General features: G+C 46.3%; 2 protein-coding genes across 10 annotated transcripts in view; one reads left to right on the top strand and one right to left on the bottom strand.

Moving 5' to 3' along the window:
- Nucleotides 1-5025, bottom strand: part of LOC101677737 (SAP30 binding protein) — a 36488-nt gene extending 31463 nt beyond the window's left edge. The window contains exons 1-3 of one of the 3 annotated variants that reach the window (XR_199173.3): nucleotides 4862-5025; nucleotides 3508-3617; nucleotides 1159-1206 (exon numbers count right to left, since the gene is read on the bottom strand). Coding sequence is in view for 2 of the 3 variants with exons in the window: in XM_004748903.3 (XP_004748960.1) it covers nucleotides 1159-1206; nucleotides 3508-3617; nucleotides 4862-4967 (264 nt within the window). In the remaining variant the exon portion in view is untranslated. The remainder of the gene's footprint in view (nucleotides 1-1158; nucleotides 1207-3507; nucleotides 3618-4861) is intronic. The other 2 variants (XM_004748903.3, XM_004748904.3) reach the window with 2 other exon arrangements.
- A 105-nt stretch (nucleotides 5026-5130) lies between these two features.
- Nucleotides 5131-22554, top strand: part of RECQL5 (RecQ like helicase 5) — a 37167-nt gene continuing 19743 nt past the window's right edge. For 2 of the 7 annotated variants that reach the window (XM_045085912.1, XM_004748914.3), the window contains exons 1-7: nucleotides 5135-5960; nucleotides 7251-7372; nucleotides 8495-9013; nucleotides 9135-9240; nucleotides 9750-9861; nucleotides 11262-11424; nucleotides 20494-20573. In XM_045085912.1, the coding sequence (XP_044941847.1) occupies nucleotides 5840-5960; nucleotides 7251-7372; nucleotides 8495-9013; nucleotides 9135-9240; nucleotides 9750-9861; nucleotides 11262-11424; nucleotides 20494-20573 (1223 nt within the window). In that variant the 5' untranslated portion in view covers nucleotides 5135-5839. Of the gene's footprint in view, nucleotides 5961-7250; nucleotides 7373-8494; nucleotides 9014-9134; nucleotides 9241-9749; nucleotides 9862-11261; nucleotides 11425-20493; nucleotides 20574-22554 lie in introns of all 7 variants that reach the window. The other 5 variants (XM_004748911.3, XM_004748910.3, XM_004748912.3 and 2 more) reach the window with 5 other exon arrangements.

The raw sequence follows: 22554 nt of genomic DNA on the forward strand, positions 1-22554 counted from the left end.
TGCCCTCTGGTTTTACGCTTAGAATGCCTGGATGAGCTAACCCTGAGTTCCTTAACTTAGCACAGAAAGGCGCGGCATTTGCAGTACCTAGGGCTCAAGTTTTTTCTTTCTTCTGAGTGCTGGTGCCCAAGCTTTCTTCCTTGGGAAAATGTGTTTTCTGTACCATCCACAGCCTCTCATGGGCTTAGCTGAACGGCTGCACAAAGTTCTATCCAAACACAGAATCGGTTCAAATTTGGAACAGCTCGTGCCCTGTTTTCAGATACACTACGGTTTTGATTATAATTTGGTACAATTTTCTATATTCTACTATGTTGCCTTGAAGGCTTTGGTCGGTTTCAAAGTAGCTTTTAAGCACAAAACTAGGCCCATATTCCCCAGGCCTAGAGTGACAGAATCAGACTTTCTCTTTGAAAGAGAAATGTTTGTTCCCTAAAGAATGTGTCCTCAACAGGCACAGGGTACAGTCCAGCAAGCCTACCTGACACAAAGCAGGGGTGGGGAGAACGGGGGGGAGGGGTTTCCCTTACCCAACATCAAAATAGGTTAAGGAGCATGACAGGAAATGCTGCTAACGACTCCCAGCTGCTACTGGGAGGGAAGTATCAGAAGAAATGGCGATGTTGTTTCAGAAAGCCCTTTCTGTTTACCTAAAAGTAGATGGTCATGGGCCTGGGGACACAAGGATTAGGTACAGCTTTTCCAAAAGGCAGGGAGAGGCCTCACGCTGTCTGACCCTCTCCTGGCCCTTCCTCACTTCTAGACAACTGAAGAGTACAATAGGCAGCCCTTACGGCTTCTTGATTCCAGACACATTCCCACATCTAACCTACCTGCAGGCGCAGCGACCCCACCAAGCCCACCTGGCTAAGAGCAGAGGCAGGCTGCTATGCTCAGCCAGGCCTCTCGCCTTTCTAGACTGGAGATATGGCACTATCTGCAAGGCTGGAAATCCAAGCTGCCTCAGGACTTACTCGTTCCACGGTGACCTCCCTTCTTTAGAAAGCTGGTTTCAACACAGAAAATGTACACGTGGTTGCACAGTGTGTTAGCAAAGTGTGTTAGCGGGACTGAGCTGGCCCAGACATAGGAACTGAGCCACAATGTTACAACGCCTTGTTTGCATCCAGCCACCCCACCACAGCCAACACCAAATACCTTTGGGTCATCAGCCTCAGGTTTTTCAGTCTCTGAATCGTCATCTTCCTACAAGACAAAGAATTTAGAGGATTAAGCTTAAAGGAGCGGGCCTGAGGGGTCTCACATGCATAACTAGGGGCTGGAGCCATCCCACCAAGAACCCCTCCCCTGCCCTATGACCCAGAACTAGAGGAAGAGAAGGGGAAAAGGAGATTTCCGGGGGTGGGGTGGAGAAAAGAACATCAGCAGCTCAAGGTCGTGACTCCAGCAGTGCCATAGTCTAGAGTGATGAAAATGCCTAAGTTAAAAATCACATATATAAAAATGGAAAAAGGTTGCAATGTGTCAGAAAAGAATAAGACCAGGTCCCACAGGATAAAACAGACACAGTGTTTCTAATGAAATATCGCTGATTAAAACCAGGAACATGAGAACCTTTTGTTCCTCCCTTGCCTTTCATATACACAAGGACATGAGGCCCAGACCTACCATAACATGGTTCACGGTCAGAGGGCCATGAACCTACCATAACATGGTTCACGGCCAGAGGGCCATGAACCCCACCACCACACCCCAGCACTTCAGCCCAGAACAGTCACAGCTATATGAACAGTAGGAGAGCAGGCGTCAAATGGCCAGGGCAAGTGACCCCGGGAAGGGCTACAGACCAACACCAGGCCTTTCCTGGGTCCCAGCCGAGCAGACTCTGCCTCCATTCAAGCACTCACAGAACTGCCCCTGACCCGTTCTATCCAGTCTTGCTCCTGATCCGAACAGCCAGCCTGACACAAATCATGTGAACAAGGCATTCTCTAAAGCGTGCAATACAGCCTCACATGGGCTAGCCCTTCCATGGAAGGCTACTGAAGGTCAAAGATCAGCTACCCTACTACGTAGCTATATCCATGTCTGTTCCCAGAACACCCCAAAGTACAAGAGCCTTTAACTTAACACCCAGGGGGAAGAAAAAATTAAGTTTCATTTGAAATTGCTTTTTTCAATCGAGCTACACTTTAACCCAAACACCAAGTAGCGCCCCAGATGTTGATATAAACATCACCCGTGAGACTCGAACAAATTATACTGATAGCTTCGAGACTTAATTGTCCTGCCAGGTGCCAGTGAGCCCAAAGGGTTAAATGCAATCTCCATGATTTCCTTAAAATGAGATCAATCATGCCAAAAATCAGAGATGTAGCTCGGCCAAATACTATCACATTTTAGAATGTCTATATCGGGATTTGATGAGAGGATTTTACTAGAATGATGTAAAGCTTAAATATGATGAAAATTCTAAGCAAAGCAATGCGGAACAACACTTCAGAAACGTTATCATGCACACTTACTAAGAGAACAGTTATGGTGTTAAGCCAGTATGGGTGCACTTAAGAAAAGAAAACAATTTGCAAAGCTTTTCTAAACAATTTTAGTCAATTCTTAATTATCAGCATTAATGGTGGAGCTATGGACATGAAAATATCTTCCAAAAGAGCATCAAATACAAAATGCTTTTTTGTTTTACTTAAAACGTCTTTTGACACTAATATTTAAATATCAATACACAAGAAAACTTTCAAACAAATAGTAAAGTACATTAAGTATTTTGGTTAAAGGTGTCGCTGAATAACCAGATTCTATATCCAGATTTCACTCTGTATGTCTTTGTGCTAAGCATCAGCTGAATCCTTGCTTTCTCTCCAAGCTGTTATAAACTTTGGCTCCTAAGACTCAGGTGATAATGTATGCAAAGACTTTCTGTTTAATTAAGGCACAACTTCTCTTTTCCTTGTTGCCAGCACATACTAAATGTCCGGGAAGATTTGTACTCAAGAATGGCAGGCACTCCTACCAAAAGTGCAAGTAAAATATCAAAAAAGAAGTTAAGAAGGATCAAACCACAAATAAAAAACTAAATAATTTCCCTTCCTAATCTCACTAAAAAACCAAAAGATCTAAATAAGTTCCAACCAAGATTAAAAATAGTACAGAGTTGACTGCAGATATAAATGATATACCAGTTAGGATGAATGCATTGCTGTAAATGGAATAAACTATCTAGGATAAACCGGGAAAACCCATATGAAACACTCATTGATATCTCGCTTAAACGAAATAGCCCATTATCTCTTCCCCCCAATTTCAAATCAAAAGTTAATACAAAATGGTCCAGATGAAAACAAGTTTTGTTTTCAAAACAGAACTACTGATATCCAACCCAGTTTCCTCAACTGAAACCAAACAAAAAGCAGGGGAACAGAGGGGAATGACGTTAGCCATGGAATGGAACACTGTCAGTACAGTTCGAAGGTTTCTGCCAAATGAAATGGTACTTTGAGCAACTCTGGATTTGGGAACAGATTTACTTACCGACTGTTTGCTGTTCTCATCCTCTTCTTCTTCATAACCATCTTCATCACCTCCGAGGCGAGAGAAGTCATCCTCTCCATAGGCTTCTGATACTAATCCACCTTTCTCCTCTGAAAAAGAGGAAAAAAGAAAAACGAATGAAGGGAAACAAAAATGGAAGACAATATTTTGAGCGGCCAGAACCAGCCCCGAAGATCAGAGGGGTGCCTAAATCTCGTGTAAGTGACTATAGGTCCAGAATTTGCCTTTGGAAAGAACACAATTTAGTGGATAAAATCATTAAAAGAACATGGCAGAAAACCAAATGCCAAAGTCTTTCTTTCATGCTTCCTATCCACCTAGTATGCCAGTTGAAGCCTTCTCTTTTCTGAGCTACTGTTGTTGCAAGTTGTTTGAAAACCTCCTTTGATGTGGTTATCTCTACCTTGTACCAGAAGCACCAGAGCTTATCTTCTCATACAAAACAAGGACTCCGTTGTCCTCATTTTTGTGTGTCCTCCCTACGAACAGGAGCTTTAACTGGGACCCTCAAAGGGATTACCAATCATACTACTTGAAAAACAAAATCATCTTCTACCTTTAAACCAAAACAACCTAACAACAAAAAAATATAAAATGATACAAATTACTGGGAAACCACCAGAGAACTTCCCAACTGGAAGACACCACAAAAAACGGAGAGAAGCTAACCTCCAAAGGAGAAAAGGAAGGCACAGATATGATACCTAAGTTGCTGCCTTATGATCACAAAGAAATCTCTTCTCATTTCCTAACATGGTGACTCTCAACTGAGTTGGGCAACAAAATCACTGATGACCTTTAACAGCTCACAAAGTAAGCGAATCACTGAGAAGCATTAGAAAGCTCACAAAATCCACGCCCAGATCCCACCCCAAATCTACGAATTACTCCCTCATCAGCGAGATCAGACATAATATCTTTAAAGGCTCCATGATGCGTCTAGGGCACATTCCTAAAGCGAAGTTATAAATTTAACAAGACACAACCTTTTTCAACCTCCACGTACGTTCTACTTATCACTCTCCCCATTACACAGTGAACCCGGAGGGAATAGGTAGCTTTGGATCCTCTCCATCCACCCCTCTGTCCCACGCTGCCCGGCACGGAGCCTTTCAAAAGTTTCGGCAGAATAATCGAATCAACGGAAGGAGATGGCCCGTTTTTATTCCAGAGCGTCTAGTCTGTCCCAACCAGAGTCTCGATCGCGGTTCGAGGCTCCCGGACCCCATACTCGGGGCACAATGACCATCTCTTTCCCTCCCGCTCTGCTAGGTGAGCAGCATTCCGAGCAGACACCAGATTCTCCCCTTCCAGTTCCCTCCTCGGGCCTCACCAGGCGCGCCGCCCGCCGTTTCGACCCCAGCCTCGCCGTCGGACTCGGGCTCTGAATCTTCCGCGTAAACTGCCAGAGACGACAGAACATTCTTCTTCCCCGCCATCTTACTCCCACAATCCCAGAGTGCTTCACTTCTACGAGTCAAAATCGCCGACTTCCGTACGGAAAGGTAACTTTTTCCTATCCCAGGAGAACCCGCGCCGGTTCCCCTCCAGGAACCAATCAAAAGGGCCGTTTCTGCGCCTGGCCCCGCCCTTCGGGCCCGGAGCTGCTGAAACGTCATCACCGCGCGACAGAGATAAAGTTGAGTGGGTTTTCCCTGACACAATTCCCAGCCATTTGGCTCCTCAGAATTTGGGGTGGCTTATGGAGGTCTTCGAGTAGTTCCCGACCGGCGGGCAGCGGCGGCCCGGCAAGAGTCCTTCGCTCCTGGGTGGCCCGCGCCCAGCTCTCATATCTTGGGGTGAAGAGAGGGAGGCTTCGGCTGGGGGAAGGGAGAAAGGAGTGGAGCTCCTTTGGGGCTTAGAGGAAGAGGGATGAATTCTCCTCCGGGAGGTCGGAAGAAGGGGTCGGGGCTCTGGGGGAAGAATGGCCGTGAGACCAGAGCTTATAAAAGGAGCGGGAGGTGGATCTTAGAAAAACAATTCCATCTTCTCCAAATTATTCCAAAGATACAGTTTGAGTTTCTTCTCGTAATCTGATTTCTAGCCTGGGCTGTATCATGGATGGGCTATTTCAGCGTTTCTGTTTTCCCGAGCGTGAAAGTGGAGATGTTAATTGCCCGGCAATGTGCTGCTTGAGGCTGTTCATCTGGAGCTGTTTTAGCTGGAAATAATATACTGCTTGAGAGGAATAAAGCAAATTTTACTTAGAGAAAAATGAGCAGCAGTATTTTAAAAGCGGAACAGAGGGTTTTCGTTGCCATCATAGGATCATCGCCTTTACCTTAACTTCTGGCCACGGTCTGTCGCTAAGATGAGCACCCGCCCTTCTTTTGACCCTGAACGTCGAGTCCGGAGCACGTTGAAGAAGGTCTTTGGGTTTGACTCTTTTAAGACACCTTTACAGGAGAGTGCGACCATGGCCGTAGTGAGAGGTAACATTGCCAAACTACCTGCGTGTACATTTGTGCTGGTTGTATACTGTAGCATTGCCAGTTGCCACCTTCAAAAAGCCTTCCTTTCAGCCCTTCCTACTTTCCCACCCTTGGTCCCTAATTGTTGGAAATCTTGTAGACTTGTCACTTAAAACTTTCAGTTTTATTGGCAGAATCACCCAGCTCTTCTGGTTCTTCCATTTCATACCAGCATTGGCAATTACCTTTGAAAACAACTCTTAAAAAAAAAAAAAAAAAGAAAACAACTCTTAGATTTCAATTCTTGTTGGTTTCTGTGTGGGCGGTAGTGGGCGTGGCAGGAATAACCTAATCCAGCCACTGACCTTCCAACCAACCCCCCTTTATTAAAAAAGAAAAAAATGAATAAATAAGATATATTTATTTGGTTATTTGACAGAGTTAGAGAGACAACAAGAGAGGGAACATAAGCAGGGGGAGTTGGAGAGGGAGAAGCAGGCCTCGTGCGGGGCTTGATCCCAGGACCCTGAGCCAAAGGCAGATGCTTTAGGACTGAGCCACCCAAATGCCCTTTTAAGCCCTTTTTTGAAGACTGACCTGGGTCCTAAGTAGGGAAGGAGGCAGTAATAATACTGTAAACCTGAGATACATTGAAAAATGGGGGTTGTCAAGAGGAAAGCAACAATGTAATATTAATTACATTATAACACTTATAAACAAAAGATCTCTAAGTGATGCTGCTTCCCTGTCTCCACAGCTGGGCCCACTCATCTAGAAATACTCAGCTTTTCATGGCTATTCAATTCCATCATGCATATCCCAACAGACTCAGACTTCGCACGCTCATGGTTGTTATTGCCATTACTGGAAATGGTTTATGCCCATTTCCATCTCTCTGGATCTCTCCCTTTACACAGGAAGGATGGGAAGGAAATTCGCATCATATTGAGAACTTTCTATGTGCCAGACACTCTGCTAGGTGCATTTCCTATACTCTCATTTTTCAGCAGCCTTGATGAAGTAAAAGAGAAAAGGCAGGAAGTATTTATTTATTTATTTATTTATTTTAAAGATTTATTTATTTATTTGCAAGAGAGAGAGTGTGCTCATGCACAAATGTGGGGAGGGACGTAGGGAGAAGGAGAGAATCTCAAGCAGACTCCCCACTGAGAGGGGAGCTTGAAGTGGGGCTGGGCTTGATCTCATGACCTTGAGATCATGACCTGACCTGAAATCTAAAGACACTGAACTGCTTGGGCCACCCAGATCCCCCCCAGGCAGGAACTATTAAGTGTTGTTGTCTTTTTGCAGGTGACAAGGATGTCTTTGTGTGCATGCCCACAGGGGCAGGAAAATCCCTGTGCTATCAGCTCCCTGCTCTGTTGGCCAAAGGCATCACCATCGTAATCTCTCCACTAATTGCTTTGATTCAGGTGAGGCTTAGGGGAGTGAAGATGGTAGACCAAAAAGTTTAGGGGAAGGTTTGTTTTGTTTTTGTTGTTGTTGTTTTCAGCTGGAAATGTCACTTCTTATTTGGTCTTTACCCTTTTTTTTTTTTTTTAAAGATTTTATTTATTTATTTGACAGATAGAGATCACAAGTAGGCAGAGAGAGAGAGAGAGAGAGAGGAGGAAGCAGGCTTCCTGATGAGCAGAGAGCCCAATGTGGGGCTCCATCCCAGGACCTTGGGATCATGACCTGAGCTGAAGGCAGAAGCTTTAACCCACTGAGCCATCCAGGCACCCTGGTCTTTACCCTTTTATTTTCTTTGATTTGCCTATCTCCCTTTCTTTGTTGGGTTTCTGAATTGCCCAAATGTGGGAGCTCCAGTAGTAGTAGTGTATATCACTCTGGAGGGTTATAAATGAGTCTTCTGTGTCTCGATGGCCTGAGGTCTCTCACCTTCCTTTGTTACTCTCCACCTAGAGGAGTATGGAACTATGTCTGTATACACATATGAGTGAGACACTCACTCATGGACACACATGTGCACTTTTGACAGGTTAGAAGATGCAGATGGATAGAAAGCGAAATTGATCTAAACGGGCTGGGACATTGTCAGCATCTGCTCTGCACCTCTGGGTATATTTAAGGCCTGCAGATGGGCTGACAGAATCAGAAATGAGGAAGTGTGGCCATGTGGTTAAAAGCCATCCAGCACGAAGAGAAACGAAGTGATAGGAACAGTGCTTCGTGAGTTTTGCGAGGTCTCAGGCTTTGAACTCAATGGTTCATGTGCATTCATTTCATTTTTGCAATGTAAAATCTCATTTAATGCCAACAGCTATGCTGTTAGGTAGTTGCCAGTTTTACAGGATGAACAGAGTCTCAGAGCCAGCCAAAGAGCCTGTGGTGATTCAGTGAGTCAGAAAGAGCCAGGACTGTCTGTCTCTAGTCTCTGTGCTCTCAACCACTGCACCTCCTGTAATCGTGTGCACAGAGAAGACCTTGGAGGTTGGGAGAAGGACGTTTATGGCTGGGAAATGCCCAGCGAGCCAAGGTGACATTGACCACCGGGTCCTCCCCTCAGTGAACTGTTTCCTTTGTTACCTCAGGACCAAGTGGATCACTTGCTGGCTCTGAAGGTACGAGTGAGTTCCCTGAACTCTAAACTCTCAGCACAGGAGAAAAAGGAGCTGCTCTCTGATCTAGAGCGAGAAAAGCCACAGACCAAACTTCTGTACATTACACCGGAGATGGCGGCTTCGGCCTCCTTCCAGCCCACGCTGAACTCACTGGTGTCCCGTCACCTGCTCTCCTACCTGGTGGTGGACGAAGCTCATTGTGTTTCTCAGTGGGGGCACGACTTCCGTCCTGACTACTTGCGTCTGGGTACCCTCCGTTCCCGCCTGGCGCATGCCCCGTGTGTAGCTCTGACTGCCACAGCCCCCCCGCAAGTCCAAGAGGATGTATTTGCTGCCCTGCACCTGAAGCAGCCAGTTGCCACCTTCAAGACTCCCTGCTTTCGGGCCAACCTGTTCTATGACGTGCAGTTCAAAGAGCTGCTTTCTGATCCCTACGGGAACCTGCGGGGCTTCTGCCTTAAGGCTCTCGGACAGAAAGCTGGTAAAGGGGTGAGGAACCTATGGGTCTGACAGGAGAAAGAGCGAGAGCTTCTTTTAAAGGAGGCCACAGTAAAACGGACAGATTGTTCTGTTCTTAACTCTCACTCTCTTCCTGTGTCTCCTCATTCAGTTGCTGTCCGGCTGCGGCATTGTTTACTGCAGGACCAGAGAGGCTTGCGAACAGCTGGCCACGGAGCTCAGTTACAGGGGACTGAGTGCCAAGGCTTACCATGCAGGTGAGGGGTGCCTGGGCCGTGGGGTCTGCCTCCATCTCAGAAGCCTCTCCATGGGCCTCTGGTTCTTTAAGGATCCTGGATGCTCAGATGGTCTGCCCTCTTTTTCCGGATACCCAGGCAGAGCTAAAACGATTCCCTTATGTTCATAAAAAGGAATGTAGACACAAATGAGATCTAAAATGAGAACTATGGCTCCTGAATTTTTTTTCTCACCCTGCGCCTTTCCAGCAGCAGGTGAGGAGTTTTTAGAAGTCCAGGTACTGGTGTTATGGAAAGAGCATAGGTTTTGGAGGCCAGTGGACTTGGGGTTGAATCTGGGCTTTGACGCTTATGGAGTGCTCTGTGCTCCACGCAGGCTAGGGTCTTTGAGGTGAAGTGCATGGCCCAGGGCCATATAGCTGGTAAGTGATGGATTCCGGGTGTGCGTGTAGCGCCCAATACAGCAGCAAACCCGAGGTAGATTCCAGGGGCAATACGGGCTCCCTTCGTCACCTTCCCCTCCATCACAGGGCTGAAGGCTTCCGAAAGAACACTGGTGCAGAACGAGTGGATGGAGGAGAAGGTCCCTGTCATTGTCGCAACCATTAGTTTTGGGATGGGAGTGGACAAAGCCAATGTCAGGTGAGTGAGGGTTCTTGCCTTCCCTATCCAGTTGGGCCCTGGCTCAAGTGGGCTGCCTAGTGCTCTGCCTCAAGGACCAAGTGCACATGGTCCTTCTAGGGCCAGAGGGGAAGGAGGCCCCAGGAGAGAATCCACAGTGCATAGCCCACATGGTGACAGGTGCTGTGCGGCTCACTCTCCAGGGACTGTGCAGCAGATTCTGCCATCCCCCAGTAGAGGGCAACATGCAGCCATCGGCCCGTCCATTAACGCAGCCCAGTTCCCTCGATGGAATGGACTATCTAAAAATGCTCCCTGTGGAAAATCAAAGGCAATGGCTTGTTACCCAGCATTCCTTGTTACTGCTTACTGACAGTCTAGAAGAGACGGGTACATCCCAGCCTCCTAGACCCACCCTGGCAACTGCTGGGAAGTCTTTTACCTCTAGCCCCACCTAACATTCCAGAGACATTTTCAGCTACCGCCGGAAGCCCTTTGCTTTGATTAACACCAACAATAATGCCTTGTATGATTTACAGAGCACTTTTGGTGCTCGTTAAGACCAGCTGGGTTGGTCAGGGGAGGAATGAGTCTACGTGCTTACATTTAAGAGAACACAGATTTCGGAAGCAGAGTTTGGACCCTGCATTGGCTGTGGCTTGTTAGGGCCAACTTTAGTCTGACAACCCTAGGCCCAAATCCTAGCTCTGCTGTCCCCTTGCTATGTCACCTTGTACACATCTTCCTGAATCATTTCATTGTCTGTAAAATGGAGTTATCTCACCTGATAGTAACTGTGAAGTTAAATGAGACAAATATATAAATTGGCCCATAGTAGGTATTTAATAATGTTATCTCTCCCTCTCTGCCATGAGGGTGAAGGGATTTACTCGAGGTTATGCAGCTCCCTAGTGGCCTCACCTTCTTGTTTCTTTAAGCCCAGTGCTCTTCCTCTGGGCCATGACTGGGAGTTTTGGTTTCTCATATGGACTGGAATTGCCCCCTTTAATTCTGCTGTGGCATTTTTTTTTTAAATTTTATTTATGTATTTGACAGACAGAGATCACAAACAGGCAGAGAGGCAGGCAGAGAGAGAGAGAGGAAGGGAAGCAGGCTCCCTGCTGAGCAGAGAGCCCCATGTGGGGCTCGATCCCAGGACCCTGGGATCATGACCTGAGCCGAAGGCAGAGGCTTTAACCCACTGAGCCCCCCAGGCGCCCCTGCTGTGGCCTTTAACTTGGGCCACTCCATGGCAGGAAGGCCTACTGATTGGGTGCGGAGTCTTGGCCACATTTATTCAGAAACCTGCCAGCCTCCCTGTTCTTGATGACCACTGAGAGCCCTGTTTCCCTGATTCTGATCACTCCTCCCCTCAGCTCTTCTGCCACAGCTCACGCTGCTTGTCCCTTTGGATCCTTCAGGTTTGTCGCTCACTGGAATATTGCCAAGTCTATGGCTGGGTACTACCAAGAGTCTGGCCGGGCAGGCAGGGACGGGAAGCCTTCCTGGTGCCGTCTCTATTACTCCAGGAACGACCGGGACCAAGTCAGTTTCCTGATCAGGAAGGAAGTAGCAAAACTCCAGGTAAATCTGGGCAGCAGGACCCCTTTCTGTCCAACCCCCTCCACTCTCCAATTTCACACATCTTATTTCTGAACCCAGATGGAGCTCCTGTAAGCTACAGGGGTGCTCCTAGGGCTAGGAGATATAGCGGCGGGGGAAATGGTATGCTGGTGAATATGGAGTTCGCAGCCACGAGGTTAGACTCTTTCCCTTACATTTGGTGTGTCTTAGTGCGATCTCTTGTAGGCCTTTTATTTTACATAGCCAAGATCAATCCTGCCTTCTGGTTTTTTCGGTTTTGTTTTGTTTGGGTGGAGAGAGAGATGGAGAGAGAATCTTAAGCAGAGAATCTTAATCTTAATCTTAAGAGAATCTCCACAACCCTGAGATCACGACCTGAGCCAAAATCGAGAGTCAGACACTCAACCAATTGAGCCATCCAGGAGTCCCAATCCTGCCTTGTTTTAATTAGCTTTGTTACATAAGCATTTTCCCATATTGTTGAAAGTTCTTTGTTTTGTTTTCAGCCTTTTTTTTTTTTTTAACTGGTTGTACTTGCTTTACAGAGAGCCTAGAAATAGACGCAAGTATGTAAATGAACTAGATATTTGATAGGAGACATAAATCAACAGGAAAAGGGTGCAGTGTTGAATAATTGGTGTTGGAAAAAGATAAAGTCAGATTCCTGCCTCCTATACCATACACATGTGAATTATAGGTGGAGTAAAAACCTCAAAAAAGTAATATTGAAGAAAAATATTTTGTTTCCTTGGCAAAGAGAAGAGCATGTCAAGATTTTAAAAGTGGAAACTATGAAGGAAGGCATGATCTATTTGACTAAATTCAAACTAAAAATTTCCGTATGACAGAAGACACCGTAAACAAGGTGGAGAAATGAGCCATTGCTGGGGAAGGTATTTGCAATATACATGATTGACTGCATACGTAGAGAACTAACTCCGGCAGGTCAGTCTATAAAAGGCAAACAGCTGCAGAGCAAGAAGTATGCATTTCACAGAAGAGGGAACCAGCATATCTAATAAAGGTATGACGAGTTGCTCAGCCTCCTTTGGGAATCAGAGAAATGCAGAGGAGGTCATGAGCTGTCACTTCATACAGGTCATACTGGCAACAGTATACAGCATGTTTACAGTCACTGTTGGTGAGGGTGTGGGGAAAGGGGAACTCACGGTGGTGTCAGGGACATGACCTGGTATGACTGCTTTGAAGAAAGAAAAGGAATGGAAAGGTGCTGGGGCTCTGTGGTTCGGTGTTTCCCCTTCTAGATAAACAAGTCGTCGTGTGTATGGAGATGCACGGAGATGTTTGCTGCAGCTCGGTCATAATGAACTCTTCGCGTGTAGGGTATTGGATAAGTAAACAGTGGGTTAGTCACACAGTGGAATGGTCTAAAGCAGTTAAAAATGACACAGTAAATCTACATTAACCAACATGGATAAAGTGTCCCAAAGCGTAATTTGTGAAGTTGTAAATGGATACATGCAGACTTTTCCATATTAAGAAATAGTGAATGCTAAAATAGAGAAATAATGTACACAAGTACTCACATCTGATCTTTACCAAAATGACATTAAAAAGACAAAATAATATATAAACCCACAGGGACAGAAAGAATAGAAAACAAGGTAGAAATGTCAACAAATGTCTGCAATGCCAGAAATCTACTGGCATTCATAAGAAAACCTGGTAAGGTGGCTGAATAAAGGGAAATATTTTATTTTTTATTTAGTTTTAATTTATATTTTTTTCAAGATTTTATTTATTCATTTGACAGACAGAGATCACAAGTAGGCAGAGAGGCAGGCAGAGAGAGAGAGAAGAAGCAGGCTCCCCGCCGAGCAGAGTCCGATGTGGGGCTCGATCCCAGGACCCTGAGACCACGACCTGAGCCAAAAGCAGACACCCAACTGACCGAGCCACCCAGGCACCGATAAGGAAAATATTTTAAAAAGCCTAACTTTTCTCCACATGACCATGAATACCTAGGAATGGAAAGGAAAAAAATATTTAAGAATAAAACTTATAGAATATCTAGGCATAAACGTTACTGCCTTTAAAGAGACGTAAAAAAAAAAAAACAAACATTCTCCCCAGTTGGTTTTAACATGCAGCCAGGCATGAGAACTACTGATTTAGATCAAGAAAATGAATATCTTGTGGAAAGCTCTGAGTAGGTACAAAAACTGAGTGGGAAGACGTAAAACTGTCAGTTCACCTCAGAGTTCATATAAATGAAGTTCCGGTTGAAATCCCAAAAGACCTCTCCCAGGGAGTGGAATCTTAGAACTTATGTGAAAGAATAAGTGCCCAAGAACAGCCGGAAAAAGTCCGAGCGGGAAGAACGGTGAAGAGGGCGAGCTCGACCCGGTGTCAGAGTGTCCTGGGGTGTTGCCGTCCCCAGATCCTTGTACAACAGCCATAAGCAGTGGCCCAGACAAGGGAATTAAAATTAGGCCCAGATCATATGAGAGTTTAATATGGATGAAGCCAGACCTCAATTTAATGGAAAAATGAAGGCAGTGTCTGAGAGGTGGTGCAGGCATCCTTCTGGAACAAGGGGAGAGTACCCCGTTTGGCGCTTTATATATAGAAGACAGATTGAGGACCTACATGTAAAAAACAATGTCTTGCAAGACATTTTATTCCAATGTATAACCTAGGGCTTGAAATAGTTTTGTAATGCAAATCAGAAATTCAGAAAGCTATCTTTTAAAAAAGTAAGTATTTGAATTAAAGTTCTTGAACTTTTTTGGGGGGGAGGAGGAGAGCAGCGAAGCAAGGTTTATTGCGTGATAGCAAAGTGATCGTACAAAGCTCCCAGGGAGGGAGGGGACCCGGAGAGGGTCACTGCTGGAGTTTCTAAATCTAGGGGTTTTTATAGGCTTGTTGTTGGGCTCTTTTAATCTGATTAATCCTCCCTGGCCTGTCACCCAATCAGATGTTTGTCATCTGTCATATGGGTAGGGTGGAGGGCGCCTTCCAAGGTGGTGTAAAATCCTTTTATTTTTTTATTTTTTTAAAGATTTTATTTATTTGACAGAGATCACAAGTAGGCAGAGAGGCAGGCAGAGAGAGAGAGGGGGAAGCTGGCTCCCTGCTGAGCAGAGACCCCGATTTGGGGCTCGATCCCAGAACCCTGGGATCATGACCTGAACCAAAGGCAGAGGCTTTAACCCACTGAGCCACCCAGGCAACCCTGTAAAATCCTTTTAAAGGTGGTTTCCTCTTCGGGTGGCAGCCCCAAGTTCTTGAACTTTTAAAATCCTGAACCCATGAAAAGAATGTAGGTGGCAAAAGATACCATAAACAAAGCCAGTATATAAACAGCAAATCTAGAAAACTGGTTATGCAGAAGGCAAACCAGAGGTTGAAGTTGAGGGTACATGGAGAGATTTCGATAACTGACGGGAAAAAGCAAAGTATGTGAAAGCAAGTTCCCAGAAAAGCTCGTTCAGACGGCATGTCAAAGACTTTTCAAATTCAGTGGCCATCAGGTGAGTGCAAATTACGGCGGAATGACACACATGACACACGCACCAAAGGGCTCTAACACTCGTGGCTAGTGAGTACATGCCGGAGAGGACCTGCACTTTGCCTGGAATAGTTGCAGTCTTTTTGCGGGGAAGCATTCTAGCAATATCTATTGCACTTTATATTTTTATTTTTTTAAAGATATTTGAGGGGTGCCTGGGTGGTTCAGTCATTAAGCGTCTTCTTCTGGCTCAGGTCCTGATCCCAGGGTCCTGAGATCGAGCCCCGAATCGGGCTCCCTGCTTAGTAGGAAGCCGGCTCCTCCCTCTCCCACTCCCCCTGCTTGTATTCCCTCTATCGCCATCTCTCTCTCTGTCAAATAAATACATTTTAAAAATCTTAAAAAAAAAAAAAAAGATAATTAAGAGAGAGCAAGAGCTGGGGGAGGGGCAGAGAGAGAGGGATAAGGAGACTGTGTGCTGAGAGCAGAGCCCACTGCGGGGCTTGATGCCAGGACCCTGAGATCAAGAGTCAGATGCTCAACCTACTGAACCATCCAGGCTCCCCCCTGTTCTGCTTTAATATACAGGTACCCTTTTCCCCAGATACTGTATTTCTGGGACTGAATCACCTGGAATAAAAGCTCATGTGCTGGAGGGGCTGTGTGGTAAAATTGGTCACGGGGACTGACACTGGAACAACTAAACACTTGGCCACGAGCAGGGATAAAATTACAGCACGTGCTCACCATGGGGCTGGTAGGCATAACTGAGTGCCCGAGGGCTCTTCTCTTGCTTTTTGAAAAAGAAATTATGTTTATTAATGTGTGACATTAGAGATTTGTTTATTCCCTGTCTGCTCTGTTGAAATGTAAGTTCCACGAGAGCAGGGACCTCTTGTTTCCTATGGATCTGTGATGGCCAGAGCAGTGCCCGGAATATAGTAAATGCGTAATGGTGTTTTTGAACGGGTAGGGGACGTGAGTACAAGTTGTGATGGGGAAGGAAGGGGCCTTGTGTGGACCTGGTATTTGCCAGGAACAAAGAGCACCTATTACCTGATTCCCTCCACCTTTTTTTTTTTTTAAACTGGTCCCTTTTATCTGAAATTCAAATTAGACAAAAGATTTTGGTGAGGTGATGAAGTATAGTGTGTTTATTTAAAACTTACACAGTGGAAAAAAAAAAAAAACAAACTTACACAGTGAGTTATAAGAGCTCACGCTAGGCTTATCAGGAAGACACGTGAGACAGAGAAGATCCAGAGCCTCCAGAGAGGTATGTGGAGGGCTGGGAGCCAGAACAGCACCAGTTTTCTTTGTCATAATATCAGAAAGGAGAAACAATGAAGCAGTGCCTTCCAATTCTAGATAAACCGTTTCCAACCTAGAATTTCCAACCCAGCCAGCCAGTTAAGTTTGAGGCAGTTTAAAGACATTTACAGCTTCCGCTTTGCTAAGCAGAGGTTGGATGTCGGAAGTGTTGGTCTTTACAGGCTCTGGGAGCAGAAGGGCGTTGGTGGTGGCAGCAGGGCGGTAGACCGAAGTGCTCATGTTCTCCCAGCTGTGCAGGGATTTAATCGCCATGTCCAGTGAAGGGCAAAGATCAGGCCTACCAAGAAGTACCCCCAGTGCTCAACGTCCAGTGTTTTCCCCTTGTTTGGCCGGTCACAGAGTCAGGAATTCAAAGAGGCCTTCATCACGATGGGTCAGAACAGAGAGGGTTTCACTGACAAGGAAGATTTTGTGATATGCTTGTCTCCCCGGGGAGGAGTCCAGCTGGTGGGTATCTGGATGCACTGTGATGAATGAGCTTCCGGGCCCATAGATTTCACCGTGTTTCTCACTGTTTGGCGAAAAGCTAAGTGACACAGATCGGAAGATGTCCTCAGAAATGCTTTTGCTTGCTTTGATGGAGAAGCAGCAGGCACCTTCTGGGGAGATTTCCTGAGAGCCACAGACAGCCGGCTTACAGGAAGTGGGTGAGCTGCGCAGAGAAGCGTCTGGAAAGGGAAATTTCAGTTTGTGTGCCTCCGTAGACATGGAGCAAGACAAATGACTGAAAAGAAGTTCAGATTCCAGCCAGACGTTCCAACCACTGGGGTATTTCTGAGACTCTCTTAGACTCTGTTGCATGCTCTTAGCTTTGCAGCTTTTGTCTGTCTTTTTTTTTTTTTTTTAAAGATTTTATTTATTTACTTGAGAGAGATCACAAGTAGGCAGAGAGGCAGGCAGAGAGAGAGAGGAGGAAGCAGGCTCCCTGCCGAGCAGAGAGCCCGATGCAGGACTCAATTCCAGGACCCTGAGATCATGACCTGAGCCGAAGGCAGCGGCTTAACCCACTGAGCCACCCAGGCACCCAGCTTTTGTCTTTCTCGTGTTGATTCTCAGCCAATTGGGGCATGTGTGTCTCTGTAATCACAGGAGGGGGCACTTTTTAAGATTTTCAGAATAGAAAATAGGGCAGTTTGGGGCGTCTGGGTGGCTCAGTGGGGTTAAGCCTCTGCCTTCGGCTCAGGTCACGGTCTCAGGATCCCGCTTCCCCCCTTCTCTCTCTGCCTACTTGTGATCTCTGTCTGTCAAATAAATAAAATCTTAAAAAAAAAAAAATAGGGCAGTTTAACTTACCAGCCCCCGCCCCCCAAATAATTGCAGTCTACAGAGAGTCAATATGGTTTTTCAGAGAAAGTTATTTACTCAGTTTTTTTTTGAATATAATTATGGTTAAAAAAAAGACATTTTAGACGCAAGATATCAAGAAACTCCCTCCTGTGGAGAAGGTACTGAAGAATGTCCCCCATGAGGGCGGTAGTAATCAGTAAGGGGAAGATAGAGATCTGACTTGAGTCAGGCAAAGGAATGTCCTGGGCACCATGGAAGGTTCGTCTCAGCTGTGCGCCAGGCCCAGGGAGGGGCAGTTCAAGTTGAACCAGGGGGACAGAAGGGTGCAGGGGGAGGTTTCTAAAAATATAAGTGGAACCTGCCATGTTTGGCCCCTGTTGACATGAATTTTTCATTATATCACAGCATTTGGGGATGAAGTAATAATACACTAGAATTTTTTTTGAAGATTTTATTTTTTTATTTGACAGATCACAAGTAGGCAGGGAAGCAGAGACAGAGAGGAGGAAGCAGGCTTCCCACTGAACAGAGAGCCCAGTGTGGGGCTTGATCCCAGGACCCTGAGACCATGACTTGGGCTGAAGGCAGAGGCTCAACCTACTGAGCCACCCAGGCACCCCTGAAATACACTAAAATTTAAGTGAAAAACAAAAACCAGCAATTAATTTTGGGAGAACAAAGTTGTATAAGAAAGGATATGTGATCATAAGAAATGTAGAAAAGTAGCCACATGGTTTAGCCCTGAATGTTTCCTCACCATAAGGAGAATTACGATTTCAGAAGAAATTGTGATATAAACAGATTGGCAGAATGAGGGCAGAGAGAGAAGGTGTATTTATGTGTGTTTAGGAGGTGGGGATGATTCATTCACCTTCTAGAAGCAGAAGGTCAGTAGATGAGATCTCAGGTATCAGTGTCTGTTATATTTTCATTCCTTTTCTGTATTGTTTTCTGTATTTTTTATTTTGCTCAGCCACCATATAGTACAGCATTAGTTTTTGGTGTAGCACTCAGTGATTCATTAGTTCCGTATCACACCCAGTGCTCATCACAGCATGTGCCCTCAATACCCATCACCCTGTTACTCCCCGCCCTCTGCCTCTGAAACCCTCAGTTTGTTTCCCAGGGTCCACAGGCTCTCATGGTTCGTCTCCCTCTCTGATTGCCTCCTTCAGATTTCCCTCCCTTCCCCGATGGTCCTCTGTTCTGTTGCTTATGTTTTACATGTGAGGGAAACCATATGGTAATTGTCTTTCTCTGCTTGACTGATTCACTTAAGTATAGTCCCCTCCAGTTCCTCCACACCAGTGTAAATGGTGGGTGTTCATCCTTGTTGATGGCTGAGTAATACTCCACTGTGTATGGGGACCACATCTTCTTTATCCATTCATCTGTTGAAGGGCATCTCGGCTCCTTCTACAGTTTGGCTATTGTGGACATTGTTGCTATGAACATTGGGGTACATGTGCCCCTTCTTTTCACTACATCTGTATCTTTAGCATAAGTACCTAGTAGTGCAATTGCTGGGCCATAGGTTAGCTGTTTTTTAATGTCTTGAGAAACCTCTACACTATTTTCTTTTTTCTTTTCTTTTTTTTTTTTTAAAGATTATTTATTTATTTATTTATTTGACAGACAGAGATCACAAGTAGGCAGAGAGGCAGGCAGAGAGAGAGGAGGAAGCAGGCTCCCTGCTGAGCAGAGAGCCCGATGCGGGACTCGATCCCAGGACCCTGAGATCATGACCTGAGCCGAAGGCAGCGGCTTAACCCACTGAGCCACCCAGGCGCCCTACACTATTTTCCAGAGTGGCTGCACCAGCTTGCATTCCCACCAGCGTTGTAAGAGGCTTCCCCTTTCTCCGCATCCTCGCCAACATTTGTTGTTTCCTTTTTCTGTATTTTTAAATATTTCACAATTTTTTGAAACTTCGACAAAGACATGTACAAAAATGCAAATAATGCATCCCAGCACTCAGAAGAAATCACTGCTCACATTGTAGTATGTATCCTGTAAACACAGAGGTTTGTGTGTTCCTGCAAATCCAAGACACTGGCGCGTATATTTACTATTAAATTAGCCATATGATATTAGGGGACCTGGCTGGCTTAGTTGGTGGAGGACTCTTGATCTCAAAGTTGTAAGTTTCAGCCCCATGTTGGGTGTAGAGATTACTTAAAAGTAAAATCTTTTTTTTTTTTTTTAAAGATTTTATTTATTTATTTGACAGAAATTACAAGTACACTGAGAGGCAGGCAGAGAGAGAAGGAAGCAGGCTCCCTGCTGAGCAGAGAGCCCGATGCGGGACTCGATCCCAGGACCCTGAGATCATGACCTGAGCCGAAGGCAGCGGCTTAACCCACTGAGCCACCCAGGCGCCCCTAAAAGTAAAATCTTAAAGGAAACAATGGATCATATTATATAGGGCTCCCAAATGCCAGTCCCTGGGTCCTTGGCATGAGAATCACCTGAGCAGCCTTTTGAAAATAAACTCCCCAAAGCTCTTGTTCTAGAAAGTTAAATTCAGTAGTCTGGGTATGGGCCCCAGCTCACTTTTTGAAAGTTATCCATGTGGGGTATGTCTGATTCGCTGAGTCAGTACAGCAGGTAATCCTTGAGCTTGGGGTTGTTAGTTCAAGCCCCTTGTTGGGTGTGGATGTTGCTTGGGGGAAAAAAAAAAGTCTTTAAAAATATAAAATAAGGCAACCCCTTCAGGTCCCCGCCGTCCCTGGGAGCTTTGTACTATCATTTTGCTATCACCCAATAAACCTTGCTTTCCTATCCACCAAAAAAAATAAACAAAATTTAAAAGTAAAAAAATAAAGTTATTCAGGTGATTCTGATGCATGGTTTGGGGACACCATTTTATACATGGCTTGCTTGCTGTCATTTGGTATTCTTGTCCCTCATCATCGTTTAGGCTGCAAGGTAATTGAACTGTACCAGACTTTTGCTAAGTGGGCTTTTCTTGTCTCCAGGAAAAGAGAGGGAACAAAGCGTCTGATAAAGCTGCTGTCCTGGCCTTTGATGCCCTGGTGACCTTCTGTGAAGAACTGGGGTGAGTGACTTATTTCATATGTGCAGCACCGTGTTAGTGAGGTCTTCCCTCCGCCAGCACCTGCCAGTGAACCAGCTGATGCAGGACCACTGTTGGGCAATCAGGGCGTGCTCCCTGCCGAAGGCTCCCGTGTGGCGCGTTTCCCATCAGGCAGCCTGGACGTCAGTATCCTCGCCAGGAAGGCCCCAGAAACTAGCAGTGTGAAGACATTCAGTCTTTTGGTGGGTCGTCCATCTACCCCACTCCACCCACTTCCGGAGTAGCTGGTCCCATAGGTGACCTCTCATGAGTCACGTGGTCGGTTCTGACCCATGAGCCTTGTGGTGGTCACTTGACACTGAGCTGGACCACTGGCTTCAGCTGAGTAGGAGTCACTTTTATCCTGGACCCAAAAAGAGCCGCTTGACCTACCTTATCTCTTGCGGGTGAATAATAAGCTTGGAGAGAAGTCAGCTTTTCTCATGTAACACCAGCCTGCCTACTTGGAATCCACTTCTCTGTTTTATCTGTCTGTGCTGGTGGCAGAGGCTTGACTGAGCCTGCTGGCTGCTCAGTAGCAGGCAGGTTGTGGCAGGACAGGTTCAGGACATGAGGGACAGCCTGGATGATTCTGGACAAGCTGGAAGCATTTTGCATGCATGTGGCCCTTTGGTCTAAAAAAACTCACCTTCGCCAGACCCCATTGAACAACACTGTGAGGTTGATGAAGCAGAAGTGATTGCTTCAGACTTAGAGATGAATAGGCTTATCCCGAGAGAGGTCACGGTCACCATGCTCACAGTAGACAGACACCGCCAATCCTGGGTCTCCCGAGTTTTAGTGACTGAGCATTTCATATACACGTACCATCTTGGTTTTCGCACAACTGGATTTTTGAAGCCTGGAGCAGAGTAAGTAGACAGACCTGGTACCTAGCGGATGTTTGGAGCGCTCCTCTAGAAACTGCGGTACTTATGTGGGCCATGTGTTTTGATTCCCACCCCCTCCTCACTGATGATTTGGTGGCTCCTCTGAGACTGAGTCTCTGGTCTGGTCTGTGTGGCTCGGCCATACCCAGCAGAGGTGCTTGGCACCCTTGCCCAGAGCCGTCTTGCTCAGAGCCCTTTTCAGGCACTAGTACTGGGCGTTGTTAAATTAGGCCCTCTCAGGCTGCTGGAGCAAAAGGCTGAGAATGAGAGGGCTGCGTGTCCTTGCTAATTGTCAGGGTCCCTTCTGCTGGAAGTAACCCTGCCAGGTTTTTTTCTGGGATGCGTCTGAGGCTCCGGGGGACTGTCTAAAGGGTTAGCTCTGTCGTATCCCTCTGGGCTGTGGCCAACCAGAAACAGGACAGATCCTGCTAGGGGCCCCTGCCTTCATTTCTCCTGCGTCCTGCTGAGGAGCTGGGGCCTCTCTGTGCTTCCGGGGGTCTCGGCATCAACGGGCCTTCTGTTGTGCCACGTGCAGCCTCATCTCTCCTACCTCGTGTGCTACATGCGAGGGTTCCAGATTCCAGGACTGCCTGGGGTGGAAAAAAACCACTGTTGTGGCTGAATGTGAAAGTGCTCTTTGGGTAAAAAAGAAAATGTTTCTTTATGGCGTAAATGGTGTATCGCCTGTTCCCCACCAAATATTTGCTGTTTTTCTAAGAATAGTCCCGGTTTGTGGTTTAGTGGAAGCAGCTGTTTGCTAAGGGAGGGCACCTGGCAGCCAGGGCCAGGCCCGTATGGTGGCTTTGGCAGAGGCAGGCGCGTTTACAAAGATGGTGTTGTAGGACGGTCTGGGGTGCGTGGGAGCTGTGGGACCCTGTGAGGGATACCTGGGCATCTCTGGGACCAGTGGCAGAGACACTCAGGTCAGTATGGATGCGGTCAAGGCCGGGCATCCAGTGGTGGTCCTCTCTTCTCCACGTGCAGCTGTGTTCTCTGAGCCGTGGCCATGACAAGCATTTGTTCACTCTGGGGCGGTGCTCTCCATCTTTGAGCGTTAAAAAGAACGGTCATTA

This window comes from Mustela putorius, unplaced genomic scaffold (assembly GCF_011764305.1).
Source record: "Mustela putorius furo isolate JIRA1106 unplaced genomic scaffold, ASM1176430v1.1 tig00000873_pilon_pilon_pilon, whole genome shotgun sequence".
In the NCBI taxonomy this organism is placed as follows: domain Eukaryota; kingdom Metazoa; phylum Chordata; class Mammalia; order Carnivora; family Mustelidae; genus Mustela; species Mustela putorius.